Source organism: Cibotium barometz, chromosome 35, assembly GCF_041138505.1.
Source record: "Cibotium barometz isolate CiBa-2024 chromosome 35, ASM4113850v1, whole genome shotgun sequence".
NCBI lineage: Eukaryota > Viridiplantae > Streptophyta > Polypodiopsida > Cyatheales > Cibotiaceae > Cibotium > Cibotium barometz.
Window position 1 is genome coordinate 27,387,260 of NC_141080.1, and position 24,436 is coordinate 27,411,695.

A 24,436-nucleotide genomic window follows, 5' to 3' on the forward strand; every position below is an offset into this window, starting at 1 on the left:
CCTTTGATATTTTTAAAAAAAAAAGTGGTGCCACTCGTGTCCTAGATGGAAACCGAGGTCTCAAAAGCGCATGTGAATGCCCTCAGGATGAACTTTTTTGAAAAAAGTGCATGCCATTAGCATCCGAGATAGAAGAGGAGGTCTCAAAACCTATTTTCCATCACTATCTCAAGATTAAATTTTTTCCAGAAAGATTTTTCCTATATCCCAACCTGTTTTTGAATATGTTTCAAAAGGAATTTGGAAAAACTCTATATGAGAGAGCTGTAGTATTTTTGGACTACTACAATTGTTGTCATATATATAGGCAGTGATGTGTGTGAACACACTTAGGACCGCCAGGGCACTTTTTCCCTCCTTAGGAGGCTTTTTCCCCCAGCTTGTATATACGCCCATCATTCTAGGGCTAACTTATCTTTGTATATTGACACAATCTAATACACTGTGTGTTGTGTGCATTCTTACTTCTTCTTCTCCAAGCTTTGTGTGCTTTCCTGCAACCCTAATTCCAACAATTGGTATCAGAGCAGGCATCGGCTACCAGGACTACACTGCTAGTACCCTCCGACTCACGTTCTCCGATTGAGGTGAGCTTTCACGAGCGCTTGCAGGTCCCTATACTCTACAGATAAGCCCCAAGGCCTAGGCGTTCTCAGAAATTGCATCTGAGGTCGTTTCAAGATCCGTTTTTGCATTACAAGTTCTGTACAAGTGTTTTCGTCATTTTGTGCAAAAATTTTGACAGTGCAGTTTTTTGCAAAACAGGCATATGTATTCTATTGTGGACCGTGCTACATAGCACGAGTTGTTTTCTGTTCAGTCTTTGCTTCATTACAGGTAGCTTTTGCATCAGTTTCAGTCAGTGGCCATGTGGCTGATAACAGCAATGATATATTTCGCATGTTGTATGTGCTGATGACAAATTGGATGGAGATAGCAACTACCCACTTTGGGCATACATGATGCAGCATGTTTTGGTTGCAAAAGGAGTGTGGAACATTGTGCAGGGTATGGATGTACGTCCAGGTTCTATGGATGTAGGATCTATTAAGGATGTTGCAGGTTCTAGCAGCTCTACTGTTGCTGCTGTTTTACCCATTGCTGAATAAGCTCGTTGGGATGGTAAAGATGCGCAGGCTCATGCCTTGATTGCACTTTCTGACAAACGTAATATCACTCCAAATATTCGTTCAGCTAAAACAGCAAAACAGGCTTGGGATATTCTAGCTGGTTTGTATGCAGGTAACGAGGCAAAAATCTCTTACTTACGTAAAGAGCTAGAATCGAAGATTATGCAGAAAGATGATGACATGAATGTTTTTCTTGCTGAGATTAAAGATCTTAAGGAACAGTTGATTTCTGCAGGTGAGATTATTCTTGATCATTCTCTTGTGCAGACTGTTCTTGATGCTTTACCTGAGTCATATCAGACTTTTGCTTCCACGTGGAGACTTGGAGACTTGTTACTGAGGACAGACTTGATGTTGTCAAGTATGATACTTTAGTTAACAAGCTCTTGCAAGAAGCGCAGTCCAAGCAAAACAGGGCTAGGCAGCATGCAGTTGATCACGCATTTGTTACTGCCCAGCAGAGAAGAAGTGGTAAGGCAGTCCCTTCCACTGTTTCTTCTCTTATTAGTAGGTCTGCAACTTCTTCTCCTTCCACAGGTAGCAACAATAGGTCTGAGAAGGCTCTTGAGATAAAGGCAAGAAAAAGATCAGGTTCAACTATTGTAAGGCAACTGATCATGTCATTAAGAATTGCCCTAAGCTAAAGGCTAAAGAGGCAAAGAAGAAAGAGTCAAATGCAGCCACAATAGAGGATGCTTCTACAAATGCAGATTCTGCAAATGTTGTGCAGGATACAGAATGGGCATTTAGCGTGTATTGCCAGTATGACCCATCTGTACATAATGCATGTTTGGCAGTTTTTGTTAACTCTGATGTATGGTATTTTGACAGTGGTGCTACAAAGCACATTACCTCGCATCGTGATATGTTCACTTGTCTTGAGGCTGTCTCTAATGGGAATACTGTCACATGTGCCAATAATGCTTCTTACCTAGTGAAGGGCGTTTGTAAAATTATGCTTACTGCTACAAATGGCAGCGCTTTCACACTTTCAGATGCTTTGTATGTGCCAGGGATAAAGAAGAATCTATTATCTGTCTCTACGCTTGCTAGACTTGGACTTGTAGTCAAATTTGTGGATGACAGATGTATTGTTCATTTGACTTCTGGTGATACGATTATTACATCTCGCACCTTGTTTCGTGGGCTGTATAGGCTCAATTCTTATGACAAGTGTGTGGAAGATTCAGCTAATGCAGTCTCTGATGTGAAAAGGCAGTTCAAGATATGCAAAACTATGGCATGCTCATTTTGGTCATCTGAACTTTGCTAGTTTGCTGCGTTTGCAGAAATTTGAGATGGTTGCTTCATTGCCCCCTCTTGAGGCACTATTGAAACATGTTTGTGAAGGCTGTATTTTGGGCAAAATGCAGCGTTCTGCGTTTCCAAAGGATGGTTCTGTGCGGGCCACTCGTAAATTGCAACTTGTACATAGTGATGTATGTCGGCCTACGCAAACTCTGTCATTTGGTAAACACTTGTACTTCGTGACTTTCATTGATGATTACTCAAGGCATGCATGGGTATATCCACTGAAAGGGTTATGCTCAAGAAAAGGACATTGATTTTGATGAGACCTTTGCTCCCACTTGTCCTATGTGACTACCATTCGTAGCATTTGTGCATTGGCAGCTCATAATGGTTAGAATGTACATCAGTTGGACATAAAGACTGCGTTCTTGAATGGAGATTTGCATGAGGAGGTGTATGTATCGCACCCTCATGGTTTTGTTCAAAGAGGGCAGGAAAACAAAGTGTGCAGGTTGAAAAAGGCTTTATATGGTTTAAAGCAAGCTCCACGAGCTTGGTATGAAAAGATACATGCATATTTGACTGCACATGGTTTTTAGAATAGTCCAACAGAAAGCACTTTGTATGTTAAACGTGTGGATGATGTACATCTAATCATTGCTCTCTATGTCGATGACATGCTGCTCACACGACCAAATGAGAGTCATATTGCTGATTTTAAGGCTGATTTGAATGTCTCTTTTGAGATGTCAGATTTGGGGCATTTGTATCATTATTTGGGGATACAATTTAAGCAGTGTGATGGAGGTATTGCTTTGTGTCAGACAAAGTATATTGAGACATTGTTGCAGAGATTTGGCCTTGAAGACTACAAGCCTATTGCTACTCCAATGGAGACAAGTTTGAAGTTGAGTCTTCATGATGCTGGAGATCGCTTTTATGTCACACTCTATCGGACAACTGGTTGCCTCATTTATGTATGCATTACGAGCATTTAGTTTGCAGTCTCATAGGTGAGCAGGTTTATGCATAGCCCAGGGTCTCAGCATTGGAAGAAGGCACTTAAACGCATCTTTCGCTACTTGAGTGGCGTTTTATCCCAAGGGGGGATCGTTGTCGCCAGATTTACATGCTTTTTCGGACTCAGATTGGGCTGGTTGCTATGACACAAGAGTGTCCACAACACAAGTGGTTTTTGTTTCATGCTCGGTAGCTCATGCATATCTTGGTTGAGCAAGAAGCAACCTACTGTGGCCACTTCTAGTTGTGAAGCTGAGTACATGATGGCAGCTTTCACAGCTACGGTTGAGTGTGTGTGGCTCAGACCGCTTATAGCTCACTTGGGTGTTGGACAGGAGTCTGCCACCTCTATCTACACTAACAGTCAGAGCGCATTGGCAGTTGCGAGAAACCCAATTTTTCATGCTTGCACAAAGCACATTGAGGTGCATTATCACTATGTCAGGGAGAGACTCTCAGCAGGAGAGATCAGCTTGGCATATGTGCCAACACAGGACAACCTCGCCGATCTTTTCACAAAGACGCTTCCTCGTGAGAAGTTTGAAGCTTTCCGCAAAGCTTTGGGCTTGCTCCCCTTTGTGGACTGATCTACTTCGGGCATGGCACTTCCCTATACATGAGTGCCAGCTCTCGTTCACACCATCCCTCCCAGGAGGGATTTGTTGCCATATATATAGGCAGTGATGTGTGTGAACACACTTAGGACCGTCGGGGTACTTTTTTCCTCCTTAGGAGGTTTTTTCCCCCGGCTTGTATATACGCCCATCATTCTAGGGCTAACTTATCTTTGTACATTGACACAATCTAATACACTGTGTGTTGTGTGCATTCTTGCTTCTTCCTCTCCAAGCTTTGTGTGCTTTCTTGCAACCCTAATTTCAACAACAATTTTGTCTATCTGATTTTTTGTGATTTTATCGTTTAGATACTCAAAACGTAGCCCAAATATGGTACGTGATCTTTTTCAAGCTATTTTAGACTATTTTGTGCTTTAAGATCCGTTTTTTACCTCGATTTCTAGGTCAAATTTTGAGGCTACTAGTCGGAGGCCGAAACGATGGATTTCGCCCTCATACGTATAAGACCAATTTCGAAGAGCTCGATATAGGCTTTTCAATGAGCACTAGTATGTGATCGATGTGGGCTTTCCGATGAGCACTAGTATGCATTATCGGATTCATGGTTTAGGAGATACAAGCCTCCAAACAGGGCTATTTTTTTTCCCAATTGACCTGTTTCACGACGTGAAACAAAGGGTTTCAGAAACATGAAATGGATCTCATGAACCTAATTAAATTATTATTTTTTAATACGGGGGCGTGTTTCACAATGTCATGAACTAGTAGGTGCTTTCACGACATTAAATAGGTGTTTCATGGATTATTATTTTTTTCACGCGGGGGCTTGGTTCACAACATGAACTAGCAGGTGTGTTTCACAACGTGAAATAGGTGTTTCATGACTTTATTTTATTTTTTTACGCAAGGACCTGTTAGGGTGTGAACTAGCATGTGCATTTCACGATGTGAAATAGATGTTCATAGATTTTTTTTTAAGTCTAGAGGGAAATTCTAATTTCCTTGTGTGGAGGGGATATTTTTAGAATTTTAAATTTGGAAGATTTAGGCATTTTCTCAAAAAGGTAAGTGGGAATAAAAAAGTCAACACTTTTATGACACCCCCTTACACCCTACATAAATGACCCCCAAAATGGACAAATTGACAACTCATTGGAATCTTTTCATTCAATACTTATTAGCCACTAATGAGGAAAAAAGTGCTTTAAAATTGATCATAAATTAATTATTCCACTAATCTTTTCTCCTTTTAGACTAAGTAAGAGCTCTAATAAACCACTAATCACTAATTAATTCATACCATTGAGCACATCATTGGATAGGGCATGAAATTGCCAAGCTTTGTGCCTCAAAGTGTAAATCAGTCTATAATTAGAGATTAATTAAACTCTTGATTTTAGTCTCTTCTCTTTATGCAAAATTAAGCAAATTAAGCAAAAGGGAGGGAAATTTCTCCAATTGATGAAGAGATTGATGTAATTAGGTGTTTTGATGCATCTAGATGCTCTCAAAACATGCAAAAACATTGATTTTGACCTCTTACATGATCAATTTTGATCCCAAAAAAACACATTTCTTAGCTTTTTTGCCTCTTGAACTGGATTAATCACCCCTTAATGATAAAAATTAGTCAATTAAGAAAGATTAGTAGATTCCACCAACAGTTTTTTTTTAATTAAAGGATTAAGCTACCCCTAATACTTTTTAACACTCTAATGCATAGAAATCAAACAACAAACACACAAATCAAGCAAAAATTAATGATTCTAGCTCTATGTTTAACTAAAAAAGAGAGCTAAACATCATAAAATTGTAATACATTGCATTGTTTGATGCAATGCATGCAAACTAAACCTCACACACTCTAAATGCACACTTAACAAACACTAAAAACTAGATCAAAACTAACAAAACAACACATTTAAGACAAAAAATCATTCTTTCAAAAACAAAAAAAGAGAGCTATTTCTCACAAAATCACACACAAATCTCCATCAAAACCACATCTTTTTCATGGGAAACCACTAATCAAGACAATGGTCAATGGGTAATGCATAGATTAGAGCAAAACGATAGAAAAATGATTCCGTGCAGCAGCTCCAAAAATGTTATGGCTCACCCAAACCCCCTTCAAAACACATCCAACAAGGAGATTACTTGGTGAACCGACTGCCGTGAGGATCTTTCCAATGGCTGAGCTCATAAACCTTAAGGTCTTCAAGCTCTACAACTCCTTGAGAAGCAATTCCACCGCACTTTCTGCAAGCGGTCACATCGACACGTTGCACTACGTGTACTCATCGCTCCTCTCACCTCACTTCACTCACACACACTCACTAGCATGGATTAGAGAGAGATTAGCAAGAGGATTAGCAAGAGCAAGACTCTATTACACAATGGGAGAGTTCTTTGTATTATGAGAGATATTCACTTATATACATGGTTATAAGTGTTCACACTCACTTAAACTGTGGGGCCGGTCAGTCACTTTAGGCTCATAAGAGGACTAATGCTATTACAATGACTACTCTCATAATATATCCATGAAGAACATCACTTGGGACTTCATCCTAACTTACTATCACATGCTCTTGAAGCAAAAATCGCTGTAAGTATTCCGTTGGACCATTATACGGGCGCCCATCCAAGTTGTAGACTTGGATACCATGGCTTCATATCTTGAATATATGACCTTTTGGTGTATCTACCTTGACTCCTTAATGTAAGATAACGGCAGTAACTCTTGATAACCCTAGGAATGGGTTAACAGTCTCCTTGCACAATAGGATGCCTATATCTACATTCTTTCTAATGGGTTTCTTCGCTATTTTTTCCTTCCCATCACCAACAATTACTTTCCTCTTTGTCTTACTTATTCAATCTTTCAAGCAGAAGTTTTGACTACTTTCCTCTTTTGGTGTCTAGGACTCTTTGAAGTAGAGATCATGAGAACCTTTGTTTCCGAAAATTTTGGAGAGAAGTGTGCTAACTCTCCACCCACATCAAATTGTGGTTTTATTACTTATATATATAAATATTATTCTGTGTTTTCAAGAAAATACATTTCTAAAACCATAAATCAAAGTTCTAAAATGGGAGCATTTTTCTCTTTGTGGCTTCAACTTTAAGCAATTATAAGCCTCTCAGGCACCCTCACCTCTGCCCACCCCACTATTTAAATAGTGAAGCAATGCTACTTTTTATACATCATTATGACATAAGACTTATGACATAATAATTGGTTATTATGTTTGGTGGCAATTCTAGATTATGCTTTTGTTTTGTTGGTTTTGTGAATCTTTAGTTGGTTTTATTGGCTTTTGTGGTTTTGTGAATCATCAATTTGCGATTTGTTGTCTTTTGTGTCCCCCTAGCCATAGGAGGAATATCCATTCAAACATCTCAATGTATATGGTCTAAATGGTTAATTTTGTAATACCATTTTAAAGTATTACTTTAATAATATTTGGAAATGGTAAAAGCTCCTCACATTTGTTAATCATTTGTTTTTTTTTTGCAATAAGCTCGCACATTAACACAAGTTGGCGAATCATTGGTAATGTTTTTTTTAATAAGCTCGCACATTCGCACAAGTTTGTGAATCATTGGTAAGGTAAGAAAAAATATGATAATAATGGATTTTAAAGTGTTGGCCAAAAAATATCAAAAATGGCATTAAAAAAAGCTCACAAAAAAATCTACCTTTGTCTCAATTACTTGGTCATTTTCACTTTCAAAGAAGCTAACAAGAGGGACTTACCAATTGAGGCCTTAGGTGTTGATGAAGGTTTGGAAAGGTTTGCTTGCATGCAGAGTATCCTATGTATCTCTTGGAAGGTTTGTAGGAACATTGGTAGAGTTTCAAGGCAAACAATAAATTTATTCTTTATATACTAAGCCTTTTCACAACATATTTGCAAAGAAATCCAGATGTTTGAGAGGCCTTATTAATGCAAGAGATGTATACATGTTTAAATAACCAAGATAATTCATCCTCAACACAACCCTGAACACGAGGAAACTTCTCATCAACTCGACCTTGCCGGCTTATCAACCTTTCTTTCTTCCCAATCCAAATATGCCCATTGGAAGGGGAAATAGTAAAATAAGGAAAATTTTTATGGAAACTTTCTCAAAAGAGGGATTTTAATAAGTCATTATTTCGTTGAAGTAGAAACTATAGCTCCTTTTCTACAAAGGTCTACAAAACCAAGTGATCCTTTGCCATGTATACTACTTAATGTCTACTTGAATATATCACACAGGGAAAACACCTCTCATAATTATTGGATCTAATATAAGGAGTGACTCGACAAGAGAATTTTATTTAAAATGGACTTCATGTGTAGCATGTAGATATAAGGGACTTATATATAGGTTACTTGTCTTGATATATGACTCAACAAAAAACATTTACTAAAATGACCTAAAGGTAATCCATGTGCAGCATGTAAATATAGGGCACTTATATATAGGTTACTGTTACTGACCCGTACGTAATGTGTACTTATAGGGTTAATGCCTGGATCTGCCTTGTATGGTTAAATTATTTGCAGCTGATCTAAACACAGTTGCATAAATTACCCTAGGCATGCCAACCCACCTCTTGGCAAAAAGGTGTCCTCCTATGAGAACCCCACACCACAGCAGGTGCAAGCAACAGCCAAAAAGGGTGAACCTTCCATAACCACCAATGAGATATGCTTACATGCATAGCACAACCATTGGGTCATAACACGAAAAAACCACATCCGAAAATAAGGGATTATCCCACATAACGACTTCATTGACTAAGAACATTTACACTGCCTTTCATTTTAACATAAATTTGGCCTCATCATGCACCACTCCAAAGTGCAAGAAAACAGTCGGCTGTCCACATCGGAAAAGTTCCTCATCATGCACCACTCCGAAGTGCAAGAAAAAGGCGATGAGCTGCCAGCTTTCCACATTGGAAAAGTTGTAAATACTTGGGCAGCTTAAGATTGGTGTACGCATGACGCATGCATGTCATGCATGAGTGAAAATAATGTTCCGCATAGCCTTGAAAGTCTCATCGTATTATCAAAATTAACCTTGGACAGGAAGATGGGAGGGGTGAGAAGAATCTGAATTCGAAGAGTTGCTCTGATTTTCAAAAGCAGGACTGCTTATCTGCCCACTACTCAGATGGGAAAGGCATTGATGAAGAACCCTCTGCATCCACTCATATCGGCAATTATCTATAGCCTCTGTAGCCGTAAACTGAAAAAACAAACATGTAACAGCACTTACAAACCACAAGCATACCATGGCAACTTAGGCTTATGATCAGGCGCGGCAATATAACCAGACCGAACATGCCAGCTTGACGGTTCCAAATGTGTTATCAAGGTGCTATATAAGAGTAGACACATGCTTACCCACTGCCGCTGCCGAGCATGCTGCTCAGGCCAGGAATCCAACTCTTCTTTTACAACAAGAGCATACATATATGCACGGCATAGTCCTTCTGGGCTACAGTCTCCCTGCTGTCGCTTGCTTTTGAAATCCCAGGATCCTAAACATCCCTGCACCAAGAATATTAACACATTTTACATGCTCTAATTTTATAATACAAAAAGGAAAGGCAGCCACATAGGCATACTGAGCTGCAGGGTACAAACCACGAAAATGTACTACACACGTAGCCATAAAAATAAAGCAGAAAGCAAAAGCAATTTTTCCTATTGGCCTTAGTCTCAAAGGTGGACTAGCCTTTAAGTAACAGTCCAACCTATGAAGGCACGAGTGAACTTATACAAAAAGGAAAAGACTATCCAATTTGGACAGGGCTGCAAATGTACAATCAGCTGTATTTTGGCCCTTCCATTGGAGATGGGAAAGATCCTCTGCAGATGGCTCAGGCTGTGAACCTATAAAAAAGGAGAGTGCTGTATTTTAGGCTCTGTCGCATGTCAAACAAAGGACCAATGTTGCAAGTCCTCCATACACTCCATCCAGCTCTTCGCAGATCATTTCAATCCAGCCAATCCTTTAATTATCTTAGATCCATTGGTCTTGACAGTAAATTGTAAGGGCTGTTGCTGAAGTTGGTGTGTGCAAATTCAACCATACCGCACACCTGACCCTCCAATTGAGTCAAAACCAATCCCAGTGCATGCAAGGGTTCACCATCATTGTTTCAAGAGACATAGTCGCATGCACCACTATCTCCCATAAAATGCATGTGAACAGATTGTGCTAGTGGTACCTGGTAGATACATAACAGACCTTGGGACATGAGTCCTGTACAAGGCATACAAAGTGCAAAGACTTGAAAGTTTCACATAGGTTGCACGCACAGGTAAGAATGATACCACCCTGAACCATCATATCTTGGAAACACAAGAGAAGAATCCGCACCAGTGAGCCGGGCGGTGTGGCCAGGAGAGGATGGAGGGAGGGAGGGAGGGAGGGAGGGAGGGAGGGGCAGGCCGGGGGGATGGAATGGGATACAAGAAAGGGTTTCAAAACCTCTTTACTTTTTATCCAAGCTTGGTAGATCCCAACAAAGCAGACAGCAACAAATCTAGCAAGGTCAAGCTCAGCAAGGCTCCAGGCTGCAGATGTGCTTCTTCGTCGCCCTCTCTCCAGACTTGGGTTGAACAAAGATACTCTCTTTCTCAGCACTAGAAACTGGCCATCCCTCCCTGCTGTGCTAGATGTCTAGTTCTCTTCTTGTGCCTTAAAACAAACTAGCCAAAGAGATTTCTCTCTTCATACATGCTACAGATGGCCAACCAGAGTCTCTCTCTCTCTCTCTCTCTCTCTCTCTCTCTCTCTCTCTCTCATGATTTGGGTATTGACAGCGGGGTATGGAGAGGTGAAGCAGTTGAGAGTCGCATCTGTACTTTATGTGACACCCACGCTATTGAGGATGAGAAGCACTTTATGATTGTGTGCCCTGCTTATAGCCAAATTCAACAGAGCTTCTCCCATCTCTTAAGAGGGTTGCACTAGTCTTCCACAACTCCTTGATGCTCATCCTCAAAAGATTGGGAAGTATGCCCGAGCACTTTTTGAGCATCGCCACCACTTACTTGACCATCCTAATGAGCCATGCTACCCTCCCTCTCTAGGGTGGAGACTTTTGTATGAGTCTCATACGCCAATATTTGGCCTCTTGTAGACGATAAAACATCATCATCATCATCATCTCTCTCTCTCTCTCCTATGCCTCAGTTGTGCCACCCTTGTCTGCTTTTCAACACTGTGCGCAACTCCGCATACTTTGAAGCCATGCATGTTTACTTGGGGCCCCATAAGGACCTCCTGTTCACCTATGCCACCAGGGCCTGTTTGTTGGCTCCTTCACAGGCTTGAAATTCTTAAAGTGGTAGGTCTGTGCTACTATCCCAACGAAACCCTTAAACCCATAAGGACCTCCTGTCCACCTATGCCACCGGCCCACCAGGGCCTGTTTGTTGGCCTCCTTCATGGTCTTGAAATTCTCTCTTTCTTAAAGTGGTAGGTCAGTGCTACTATCCCAAAACGAAACCCTTAAGGCTTAAACCCATGCTTACTTCATGCTAGCTAGTTGACAAACAAAACAAAGAGAGATCATTTTTTTTAGCTTGCTTGAGATGTTTAGCCTTAGGCCATTCAGACACAGTCCTCTTCACACCATGGGTGTGCCTAAGGTGGCTCATGGATATTTACCCACAAAGGCTACACAAGCACAGAAAAACATGTACGTGTTTCACGGTAAGAGATAGGACTTGTCCTCATTATGAATGATAACCCACCACAACGGAAAGAATTCTTGCAACACATAAATTGAAAAATTCAAAAGATCACACCTGGAGAACGGCGCAAATATTGCGTTCATGATATAGATCTCTTGTGATACGCTTTCTCTGCCTTCTTCACATCAGATCCGCTACCCTTAGGTAAGATTGTACGTAGGGATGCGGACGATTCTGGGGGTGTGCTTGTTCGGCTCTACGATTGGGAGGCGAGCTATGGTGTCATCCGTTTGGGGTTCTGATCAGAGAATGATTTTGCAGAGTAACTCGTAGCTGAATCCTGCTAGCAATGTTTCACTTGGTAACTGGGCGTTGACACTGCTAATAGCTATAGAGAAACCATGAACAAGAGTCTCTGCCAACATAATACCTCTACCGTGTTAACTAAAGCCAAGCACTCACTTATACATGCATACCAATAACAGTGATCTATACTTAGTTTTGCTAATAATAGGCAATTGTTCAACCTTTGTTAATCCGGTGGCACTAAACCTAACCCCCTCGTGCTAATAATACAAACCCTAGGGATGAGATCTCCGTCCATAGGACCTCCACGTCCCACTAACGTTAGTTAATCACTAACCATGGTTAATTCGGGGACGAAGCTCGTCATGGAATTTTGCCCTTTACAAGGTTGGCCAACTAGGGCTCAAGGGTCCCCATGGTCTTGGGCCTTGGTCATGGGCTAGTGTGGGCTGCCATTTGGCTGTCCACAGCCAAAGGCAAATGGATCTGGCCCATCACAGCTTGCCCACTAATCCTACATAGACTTTTACAAAGACTACTGTTTTCACACATATGATATCATGGTAGGCATATTGTGTTCTGTGTCGTCACAAGTTATCACTCCCGACTCCCATAGGGAAGTACAAGGCAGCCACATTCAGGGAGTGTATGACTCAGGTGGAAGTGGAGCAAAGGTGAATGATGTTCCCCTATGCTCCAAGTTAAGCAACAGGGAATGCCATGTGCACCACTTACTACATGTCATCAACCACCCACACTCTTTCATTGACCACTTTAAACTCTATAATCTTTCGAGCTTCTCCATTAACTCATAATGTTGCGAGCCATTGCTCCTAAGCTGACCCTTGCCTTTATAGGCTGCTTTTAAGGGCTCTTAACAATAAACTAGCTTCCACAGCTGAGATAAGAGAGCCGAAGCGCCGTCACTATCTGGCCTACTTTCACAAAAAATTCTTTCAACTAGAAAGAACACAAAACTACTCCATCCCCGTTAGCAAGAACTGTAGTCCAGACCAAAACAAAGCTACAACAACAACGCAAGACAAGACGATTCATGTAGAGGACATCATAATTTCCAATCCAAAGGACATGATCTTAGAACATCTAAAGTACAACTGCCAGGAGCTCATCGCCCCTAAAAAAAAATACTGCTTGTCTAACCTTCAATTCACCTCGAACACCTGCTTCCTCAAAAGCTTCCCGGCATGCAGCCTCCTCGGCTGTTTCATCGGTCTCCCAACCTCCCTGAGAAAAGAAATCACAAAATTGTCATGTACCGAAGCAGAATTTGGAAAGAAATTGTATTGCACAGTTGAAAACTACTGTTGTCAACTAAGAGCTAACGAATTTTTGCCGTGTTGGAATCCCACTACATGCTTCTACCGTCTACAGGGTGTCCATAAGCCTAATGATGATTCAACCCACAAGCATATAATTCACCACAACTCTCTCTCTCTCTCTCTCAACAGGAGCCAGCACAGCAGCCAGCACCCATCAACACTATTACAACCCCACGGATCACCTAAACACAAAACACAAGTGACTAGTACAAACCCCCTAAGAGGGGTGCAAGCTAGCTCACCTACCACCTGTAGGTTCTATGCTTCAAACCACCCCCAAGCCAAGGGCTAAGGTTTGACTCCCACAGATCCATGCCACTCTACCCCATAGAGGGCTTTGGCAAGCCGATCTATGCTCTACCACATGCATGGCAGCGGTCTTGGTCGAACTCTGACCAATAGTGAGGTATGACAAAAATAACCCATGTTTCACTTATATAGTGCCCACTGCTACCATATATAACCATCATATTATATATAGCCAATACACATGGATTTATCAATAATAATCTTAGCCGCCTGTATTAGCATGCTTTCTTCTAATCCCAGGGCTCCCCTAACCCTGTTGAATTAGGCCACTAATCTCAAGGATTAGCACTAGGTACGTAACATACTTTCCCTCCTCAAACGTTTCCACTCTTGGAAACAAATTCTATCTAAGAAAGAAAACTGGGGAATCTATGCTATAAACTAGCAAATGTCTCCCAAGTGGAGTCCTTATGTGTCGGATGTCCTATCTTTCCACTTAATTTACTCAGGGATCAACTTATTTCTAAATCATAGTGGTTGTGTACTTTAAGTACGGTACGATATGCGTACGAGTACGTAAAGTACGCCTTGGGATAAGTACGTTCACTTTTTTTAAATAATGTATATATAATAAAAATATATATATTATAAACCATTCATAATTCAGCAACATTGGTACACAAAATTGTGTTAAAAAACATTTAAAATTCATGCATCTATGCTCTGTAGATATCAAATGAGCTGCGAGCATACAACATAAAGTCCTATGAAATCTAAAATCCTAGTACAAATGCCAATAGCCATATGGCCGACACAAAATAATATGATATCATACATCATTACATGTTTGATCATAAATCATGAAAGTACAAGGCTAGCTGCTAGTTGAATATGAGACTAGTCAGTGGCCGCTACTGAAATAAATACTGATATGTCAGAATATGCAGCGGAGATGAAGACAAGATCTGAAAACACCTAGAGCAAGTGCACAATAGAAAAACGCAGAAATGAGAGAGAGAGAGAGAGAGAGAGAGAGAAAGAAAGAAAGAAAGATTTTATTAATGTCTTCCAAAAGACCGAACTCGGCCTATGAGTCAAATCAGTGTGTACCTGTGTGGGGTATCCTCTGTCATCCCAACAAAATGAAAAAGTACTGAACTAAAAAGCTGAATCTCGGTGTGCAATAAGTACAATGAGTGGGGGAGGGGATGGAGCTCTACTACTAGGAGAATGCAAAGCTATATGCATGGAGTATACAATCATGATATGCAACCTAGCTAGCTCCATCCTGTACCATACTGGGGGTATAAAATGGTATAAATCAATGAGAGAGAGAGAGAGAGAGAGAGAGAGAGAGAAGCATATAACTCTAATATATACACAAGAAATCCCGGAATACAAGATAAATAGTGTGGGGGGGAAGGAGCCATATTATATGACCCCAGACAGCCAGTCGGCCTGCTGAAAAACAGCCGACAGCCCCCTAAGTGTACCCGACCAGCAGCACTAAAGTCGGCTGCTGTAAATCCTGTTGGCCAGCATCACCAGAGTCGGCCAGCTCCGACAAACACGTCGGATAGCACACAGAGGCAGGCGGGCAGCCAACAGCCCTCCACACATCAGAAAAAAAATGGGAAAAAATAGGGAAAAATATGGGAAGTGGGGAAAATGAGAAAACACCTAAATCAGGCAGGCACACCCACAACAGAGGCCCTGGTGTCAATATACAAACAAGAGATGACTCCTTACACCCCCTCTCAGCTCCTGGACGTGGAACTAACCCCAGCGAGCTGGAGTGCCGTCGGAGCATAGCCTGAGGTAGAGACTTCGTGAAGAGGTCCGCCACATTGTCATCCGTCAAACAATAAAGAAGCAAGATGTCACCAGCCAAGATCTTCTCACGAACAAAGTGATATTGTATCTCTATGTGCTTGGTCCGGGCATGGAAGACCGGGTTCCGAGCAATAGCGATACAGCTCTGGTTATCGCACTGGATGACCGTGGGCTCCTTCTGTGGAAACCCAATCTCACCAAGCAACCTCCGCAGCCACACAACCTCACAAGCAGCACCACAAGCAGCCCAGTACTTTGCCTCTATCGATAACAAGGCAATAGTTGGCTTCCTCTTGCTGCCTGATGTGGATCTCCTCGTGTCTAGATCTCCTCCCCAATCTGAGTCACTCCATCCTTGGAGTCTGACTCCATCCATCAATCCCCCTCATGTGTAAAAGAGTCCAAGATCCTTCGTACCCTATAGATACCGCAAGATCTGCAATCCTGCATCCCAATGAGACTTCAACGGCGTCTGCATGTATAAGCTCAACAGCCCCACAAAAAAGCTCAAGTCCAATCTGGTGTTCAGCAACCACATCAATGAACCAACTAGCTTTCGGTACAGAGGCATCAATTGGCTCACAAGGATCATTCACAATCAGCTTCGTGCTCGGGTGCATCGGCGACGTGATAGGCTTACAGTTCTCCATCCCAAAGGCCTCCAGCAACTCATGAACATACCGCTGTTGAGAGACAAAGAACCCCCTCTGGGTCTGCCAGATCTCCAATCCCAAGAAGAAGTGTAGTAAGCCTAAGTCGGTCATCTCAAACTCCTTTGACAAGGCAGCCTTCGTCACTGCAATGTGCTTCATATGACCGCCGGTGAGAATGAGATCATCCACATGAAGGATGATTAACGTGACCATGCCGCGTTCCCAAAAGAGAGATAGGTTGGGATCTGCAACCGATCTCTGAAATCCAATCCGGAGAAAGAAGGAATCAATCTTCTGATTCCAAGCCATGGGAGCCTGTTTAAGACCATACAAGGCCTTCCGTAACCTGTAAACCATCCCCTTTGATCCTAGAATCTCAGCCTGGAGGCTGCTCAACATACACCTCCTCCTGCAGGTCACCATTAAGGAAAGCAGATTTGACATCCATTTGATATACGGGCCACCGCTAAGAAGAAGCAAGGAAAGGAATGGTCCGAATCGTAGTCATCCTCGCTGTCGGTGCAAAGGTATCCTCATAGTCGATGCCAGGCCGTTGAGCATAAACCTTAGCCACAAGTCTGGCTTTGTGTTTGTCCACCGACCCATCTAACGTATACTTGGTCTTAAAGATCCACTTGACACCAATGACAGACCGTTTCGACGGGGCCTCGGTACCAACTCCCAAGTGTTGTTCTTCTCAATGGCATCCAGTTCCACCTGCATGGCTTTTCTACAAGTATCCTATGCAAGGGCTTCCTTGACAAAAGTGGGCTCTTTGTCCCGCATGATACGAGGCAAAGCATAGTTTACCTGTAAAAGCTCCGTTGAATGACTTTTATCACGGACTCTGTACGATCTTTGAGGTCCATCCTCTGTGGTCCATTCGGAGGGAAGCTCCGTGACACCTGACTCCTGAAGGGTGTCCACCAACCACCTGGGCACTCGAACAGAACATGGAGCCTCCTGCTGCTGCAGGGGCTCATCTCCACCTAATCCCAGGGCTCCCCTAACCTTGCCGGATTAGGCCACTAATCTCAAGGATTAGCACTAGGTACGCAACATACTTACTCTCCTCAAACGTTTCCACTCTTGGAAACAAAATATAAAACTAGGGAACCTATGCTGTAAACTAGCAATTGTCTCCCAAGTTGAGTCCTCGTGTATACTATCTTTTCACTTAATTTACTTTTTTCTAAGTTGCCTTTCCCTGAAATCAATCACCGTTTCCGGTTCATGTGGAACATAAGACAAGTCCTCAACCTCCAAAAGCTGAGGGGAAGCGATAGTGTTACAACCCCGCGGATCTCCTAAAAACAAAACACAAGTGACTAGTACAAACCCCCCTAAGAGGGGTGCATGCTAGCTCACCTCCCGACTGTAGGTGCTAAGGTCTAACTCCCATGGATCCATAGTCTACCTCATAGAGGCCTTCAACAAGCCGATCTATGCTCTACCACAAGTGTGGTCGGAGTCTTGGTCAAACTCCAGTAGTGAGGTCAGGACAATAATTACCCATGATTCACTTATATAGTGCCACTACTACTACAAATAACCATCCTGTTATAAATAGCCAGTACACGTGGATTTATTAATAATAACCTTAGCCGTCTGCATTAACATGCTTTCACCTAATCCTAGAGCTCTCCTAATTCTATCAGATTAGGCCACTAATCTTGAGGATTAGCACTAGGTTTGTAACAAACGCACATAAAAGAACAAAACAAAACCTTAAGATAAGATTAGTTCACACAAGCTCTCCCAATTAATAGCATCTAGTCCATCACCAACAGAAGGTAATAATCTACCAGGGCAAGCTCAAGCCTCTTCACAGCTGCAACAAACGTCTACCGCAAAATTAGAAAAGAGAATTATCTGTGCTTCTTAAGAGTGAATTCACACATTTGCATTCAAGCATGCCAAAGCTTTCCTTTGAAGGTGCTTTAGCGTCACTAAGAAGACCATCGATTACTCAACAAAGCGAGTGTTTGTTTACCTACTCGAACAACTCAACAAATTGCAAGAAGAAAATGCCACTCAAGATGTAGCTTCATGAAGTACCCCTCTCAATATCTACACGTAGCTTGCAATTTTCTTTTATTTGAGTTTTGTTGTGTTTTGTTGAATGTTGTTCATGAAGTACCCCTCTCAATATCTACACGTAGCTTGCAATTTTCTTTTATTTGAGTTTTGTTGTGTTTTGTTGAATGTTGTTATGCATGTTTCAATAACACTACAAATATACTAAAAACTCTCTCTCCACAGTCCATCAACCCCCCCTCCCACGCATATCCCACCACATCAACCTTCACAGGAGACGATGGTGAAGGCTATACACAAGCTTTAGAGCAGCGGATCACAAGATCACAAGGGGCTTAGGACTGAGCACCTTACTTCTGCAGGCAAGCGTGTCATGTGCACAGTGTGTATCTATCGTGTGCTACACACACGCAAGACTAGTTTCGAGGCTTGGGGAAGCTTGGAACTAGGCAGGCTAATTGACGAGCTGAGTTAGGGAAATACTAACGGGCGGGCACCCAGGTATGGACGGGCGGGCGCCCAAGTGTGGACGCCTGATGACCGGCCAAGAGCCTATAAAAGGGTGGCCAAGGTTAGTTATTGGGACATAGAGAGTCTCACGAGTTTGTGAGAGCTCTATGGTCTTGGAGCCTGGATCTAGTGCAGACGTGCACCTGCTTTATGCAGCCGAGGCCGACAGCAATCTCGAGGCCCGCAAGGGCAGCTTCGTGGCGGTATGGGACGTCGCGAGGAGGAGATTGGTCGGTACATCAACCTAGTTAGCTTCGTGGCGGTATGGGACGTCGCGAGGAGGAGACTGGTCGGTACATCAACCTAGTTAGCTCAGCTCGTGGCTTGGTGGGGACAGCCAAGACTGTGGGCTTGCCCACGGCTGTCATGATTGGGAGGTGAGTCAGGCCTGCACCCCCTTGTTGTTTGTTTGTTCGTTTGTTTGCAGGTTTCGAGTCTCGAACCAAGAACAATCAAGAGGAGATCCGTGGGGATTTAACAGTGGTATCACAGCATACCTCGTGAACGGGCAAGTCGGTAGGTAGAGAAGAAGACGTCGAAGAAAGGTATGTGTTAAAAGCTTGCTGTTTTTTTTGTGCATACTGCTGTTTTCAGAATAGTATGTGTTTTTTCTTCATCAAAGGAACCCATGTTGATGGGAGGTGGTAGTTTAGTCAGGGTCGTTTGCTTTGCAAAGAAGAGGAAAGACAGTCGCATGACCGTAGAGAGAAAACAGTTTTTTTTTTTTAAAGCATGTTCGTTGCTTTTGGCGGGGGAGAGAGAGCGAGAGAGAACGTCGTTGTCGCTGTGTCTGCTGGCCGAGTACTGATGTACTGGCCGTGTGTGTCGTAGGCGTTGGGCTACTAGCAGCTACAGGCGGCCAGGCCTGCGTAGCCAGCCCAGGCAGCGCCTAGGCCAGACCAAGCGGGCGCCCAGGCCCAGCAAGGCAGGCGCCTAGGCTTGCGCCGCTTTGTGGCCAGGCTTACGTGAGGGCTGGCACAGACCACTTACGCGCACACAGGCGCCGGCGGGACATCTAGCGCCGACAGCAGTTGGCGACGGTAGAAGGTGACGCTAGCAGCACACCGGCGAGGTTAATCCTGGAAGGAAGAGAAAAAAAAACGAGGAAAGCCCTCGCCGTTTTAGGCTGGCTTTCGTTTTTTTTTAAGTTTAATTTTTAGAGAGTAAAACCCCCCCCCTCCAAGGTTAAACGTGTTTTATTTTTTTTTTAGAAAATTGAATATATATATATATCGATATATATATATATATATATATATATAAACACACAAAAGCAAAAGCCAAAGATAGCTTTTGGGGACTTTTAGTTTTTTTGGAAATCTTTATTGTCATGTGCACAGTGTGTATCTACCGTGTGCTACACGCATGCAAGACTAGTTTCGAGGCTTGGGGAAGCTTGGAACTAGGCAGGCTGGTTGACGAGCTGAGTTAGGGAAATACTAACGGGCGGGCACCCAAGTATGGACCGGCGGGCACCCAAGTGTGGACGCTCGATGACCGGCCAAGAGTCTATAAAAGGGTGGCCAAGGTTAGTTATTGTATTATAGAGAGTCTCGCGAGTTTGTGAGAGCTCTATGGTCTTGGAGCCTGGATCTAGTGCAGACGTGCACCTGCTTTACGCAGCCGAGGCCGACGCAGTCTCGAGGCCCGCGAGGACAGCTTCGTGGCGGTATGGGACGTCGCGAGGAGGAGATTGGTCGGTACATCAACCTAGTTAGCTCAGCTCGTGGCTCGGTGGGGACAGCCAAGACTGTGGGCTTGCCCACGGCTGTCATGGTTGGGAGGTGAGTCAGGCCTGCACCCCCTTTGTTGTTTGTTGTTCGTTTGTTTACAGGATTCGAGTTTCGAACCAAGATCGATCACGAGGGGATCCGTGGGGATCTGACAGTGGTATCAGAGCATACCTCGTGAACGAGCAAGTCGGTAGGTAGAGAAGAAGAGGTCGAAGAAAGGTATGTGTTAAAAAAACTTGCTGTTTTTTCTGTGCATACTGCAGTTTTCAGAAATAGTATGTGTTTTTCTTCATCAAAGAAACCCATGTTGATGGGGGAGATAGTAGTTAAGTAGGGTTGATTGCTTTGCAAAGAAGAGGCATGTTTCGTTGTGCAAACACATGTACTGTAGAAAGCGAAAAAAGAAGAAAAAAAGCAAGTTTGCTTTTCTGGTACGAACGAGAGAGAGAGAGAGAGAGAGTGAGAGAGACAGTGAGAGAGAGAGCGTTTGTGCGCTGGCAGGTACTGGCGTTGTCTATCAAAGGCTGGCGGGTCTTTGTTGGCGGTCCTGCAGGCGGGCGCATGGGCCTACGTGGCCAGGCAGCCAGGCCCATGTAGGCGCCTAGGCCAGGCGGGCAGGCGCCCAGGCCAGCCCAGGCAAGTGCTCCAGCCAAGCAGGCGGCCGGCTCTATGTTGGTAGGCGGCCCAACGCAGGTAACGTTAACGGCTGGCGCAGGCGCATCCTGCCGTGAAGGCAACCCATCAGCTGACGCCAGCATCCGCCGGGAGACAAGCATGCGCCGGCAGCTTCAATCAACGGCAGCCAACACACCGACGGGTTATTTCAGGAGGAGAAAAAAAAAACAAGGAAAGCACTTTTTTTTAAGCTTTCGTTTTTTTTTTAGTTTAAATTTTTTTAAAGTTTTACAAGGCCGCTCCTCCAAAGTTTAAAGGTGTTTATTTTTTTTAAGAAAAAAGAATATATATATCTATATATATATATATATATATTAATATATATATATATATATTAATATATATATATATATATTAATATATATATATATATATTAATATATATATATTTATATATTAATATATATATATATTTATATATATATATATATATATATATATATATATTTATTTATTTATTCAAGAAAAAAAAACACAAAAGTTTTCAAGCTCTCAAGTTCGCTCGCACGTTGTTGTGCAAAGATCGAATTTTCTCTCCACGTACCCTCTTCACGATGTCGACCCAAGAATCAGAGTTGGAGCCCCTCGCGGAACGCGAAGGCTTGCCGGCTACGGAAGGTACCGATGCCGATCTTTTTGACGATTTTGTGTCAAAATCAGATTTCCAAGAGTTCAAAGTAGCTCTCGAAGCTTCTTCGACGGAACGTCAGGCACAAATCACAGCCCAGATGTAAGCTTTGCAAAACTCCATCGCTCTATTGACCACTACCCTCTCTACTTTCTCGGGTATGGATACCTTGGCTTCAGCTTTAGGCCCCAATACTACTCCGGAACCGTTCGGGGGCGAGCAAAAGCAGCGAACCAAGGAGATCGTGGACACTTGGCTACATAAGTGGCAAGTTCACTTTCAGTTTCATCCATATGATGATGGAAAGAAGATCCAATTAGCAGCAGGTTTCCTGTCCGGCAAAGCTTTGCTTTAGTGGAAGGAACTCAACCCTAAGCTAACGACTTGGACACAATTTGAAGATATCTTCAAGAAAGAATTCCTCAAGAAAGAGGATGACTATGATGTTGTTGTCCGATTTTCAGCTTTGACCATGACCTCGCAGCATCTCACTTATGAGGTCTACCTCCAGAAGTTTCGTGACTTGCAGATGAAAGCTACAAAGATGGATCCCACTACTCTTTTGGGGTTTTTCGTAGCTGGTTTACCAGACTCGTACCGATTACAGGTTAAAAATAACAAATGTAAAACATTGGACGAGGCCAATCATTCAGCTCATATCTATGATGATACGATGGTCTCTTCCAAGTCGAAACCCGTTACCGTGCAGGGGAACAAGCATAAAAAAAAGTTCTCCACACCTATGGCTAACACGACAGAGGGAAAGTCTTCGGACCAACCTTCGAAGAGTTCCAGTTCGACACTAGCGAAGAAGAAACGACTCCTTAGGGCTTTAAAGCTCAAGAAGGAAGGACGTTGTTTTATCTGCAAAGAAAAAGGACACATGCGTAATGAGTGCCCGAAGCAAAAGGGTACCAAGACAAACGCAGGACCCAAGCCAAAGGCAGCTAACCAGTTGTCTTTGACAGGTAAGTCAATTACTGTACTTTCTCGCTCTATCCTCACAGCAAACTATCGACATCTCTAGCCTTCTTGTATCACCCATGATGGACACCCTGGATGGACCCTTGGCCAACATACAAAGTTGATTGACTATTTTCATTCAGCTCTCCCATACACTTCTTGTATCCTATACCTCACATAGTAGGATCTAGATTTTTCATCTTATAAAATCTCAGAGTCTAAGATCTTAGCTTTCAGTTTTAGTTTACTGTTGCTTTTTCTTATTTCACCCATGACAAGATTTCATGGACACTATGTATACATCATTTTGGTCTCATACACCTTTTTGGGTCTTTTTGAAGACGTTAATATAACTCTCTCTCTCTCTCTCTCTCTCTCTCTCTCTCTCAGTTGAGAATCAACCTTGGGAAAGAGAAGACCTGGCCCGCCCTGCGTTGTAACCATAAGCACTTCGATCATTTGGCGAATATCGCTCTTGCTGCAACAGTCAGATCTGTATCTAAAAGGTACACATCTGCTTGGCATTCTCACGAGAAGAAGCCCACGTAATACATCAATAAAACGCCACTCTTGATGGTGATAAAACACAGGCATCCATTCAAACAAAAAGCATTTTTGCTGGTGACAGCAAACAGACAGAAAAAGTGCACCATAGGAACCAGGCACACAACTAAACAGGCATCAAAATATTTGCTTACCCTGCAACCAGCCGGTATCCACGCTCGTAGCGTTGCTGGTGACGTCCTGTTCTAGATACCAATGGGGATAGGGCGCCATTACTGGAACCAACCCTAGGCAGCTCGCAGAAGGTGGTGCTGGTCTCTTCCATGATGCGAAAAAGAAAAACACTGTTTTGGCAGCCTTCAACCCCTAGCTATATACTGCATCCCATGGTATGGGAAATTTGCCTATATATAGTCGGGGAGCTCACCCCGACCTCTTCGCGGCGAAGACGTGTAAAAGCCGGGACAAAATCCCCGCCAAACCCTTCCAAAATCCTGCCTATGATCAAACCGTAAATATGCAAACTCGTTAAAAGTTCTGTCTTGATTAAACCCTAAAAGGATAAACTCAGCTAACCCTGTCTCTGATGAAACCCTAATTTTGCAAATCGCCCAGACAGGACTGTGACAGATTCGATCTGGTTGCAGCAAAGTTCACAAATAACACCGCTATGTTCCTGTCTGATTTGATGTCTCCATAGCCGGAGCTTGGAAGCAGCAAATCAAACAGAAACTTTGCGCGGCCAGAAAATTGATAGAGGCCAAAGACCCTCTGCGCCAGACGATGAAAGCGATGGTGAGTTTAGTCAGATATAGACACCACTGTGCAGAAAGTCCATGATGATGATGATGATGATGAAGATGATGGTGGGATGACGACCAAGATGACGATGATGACGACGGCTGCTGCGGCGGCGGCGATGGCGCCGGCTAGGGCGAGCTCATCAGACTCTGCAGAACCCTAACGTTTGCAAGGTTGCTCTCCTCTGTAGGCCTATTTGGGCCAAACATATATTATTATTTCATACAGTTTTTCCCCTTTCTAGCACCTCCTCTAATCTAATCTCTCTTCTAAAACCATCTCCTCTCCTCCTCTTCTATGGGAGCAGCAGCGCGCGAGTATATATTATTACAAGGTGTAAAAGGCTTGGTGCCACGTGGGGCCCTTCTCCAACCAAAAGCTTGAGAGAGAGAGAAAGAAAGATCGAAGATAGAGAGATAGAGAGAGAGAGAGAAAGATCGAAGATAGAGAGAGAGAGAGAGCGAAGATATGGTAGCTCGTCATATCAAAGCATATCATCACAACTATGATAGGTGACCA

The 24,436-nt window shown here is 43.0% G+C and overlaps 1 protein-coding gene across 1 annotated transcript; it reads right to left on the reverse strand.

Moving 5' to 3' along the window:
• Positions 1-8,747: 8,747 nt before the first annotated feature.
• LOC147618286 (nudix hydrolase 16, mitochondrial-like) lies at positions 8,748-24,126 on the reverse strand. Its single transcript, XM_086774743.1, has 5 exons — positions 23,311-24,126; positions 23,015-23,126; positions 13,153-13,236; positions 9,382-9,528; positions 8,748-9,223 (listed from the first exon to the last, which is right to left on the reverse strand). The coding sequence occupies exons 1-5, from the start codon at positions 23,439-23,441 to the stop codon at positions 9,050-9,052; spliced, it is 648 nt and encodes a 215-aa protein (XP_086630869.1). The 5' UTR covers positions 23,442-24,126; the 3' UTR covers positions 8,748-9,049.
• Positions 24,127-24,436: the final 310 nt, after the last annotated feature.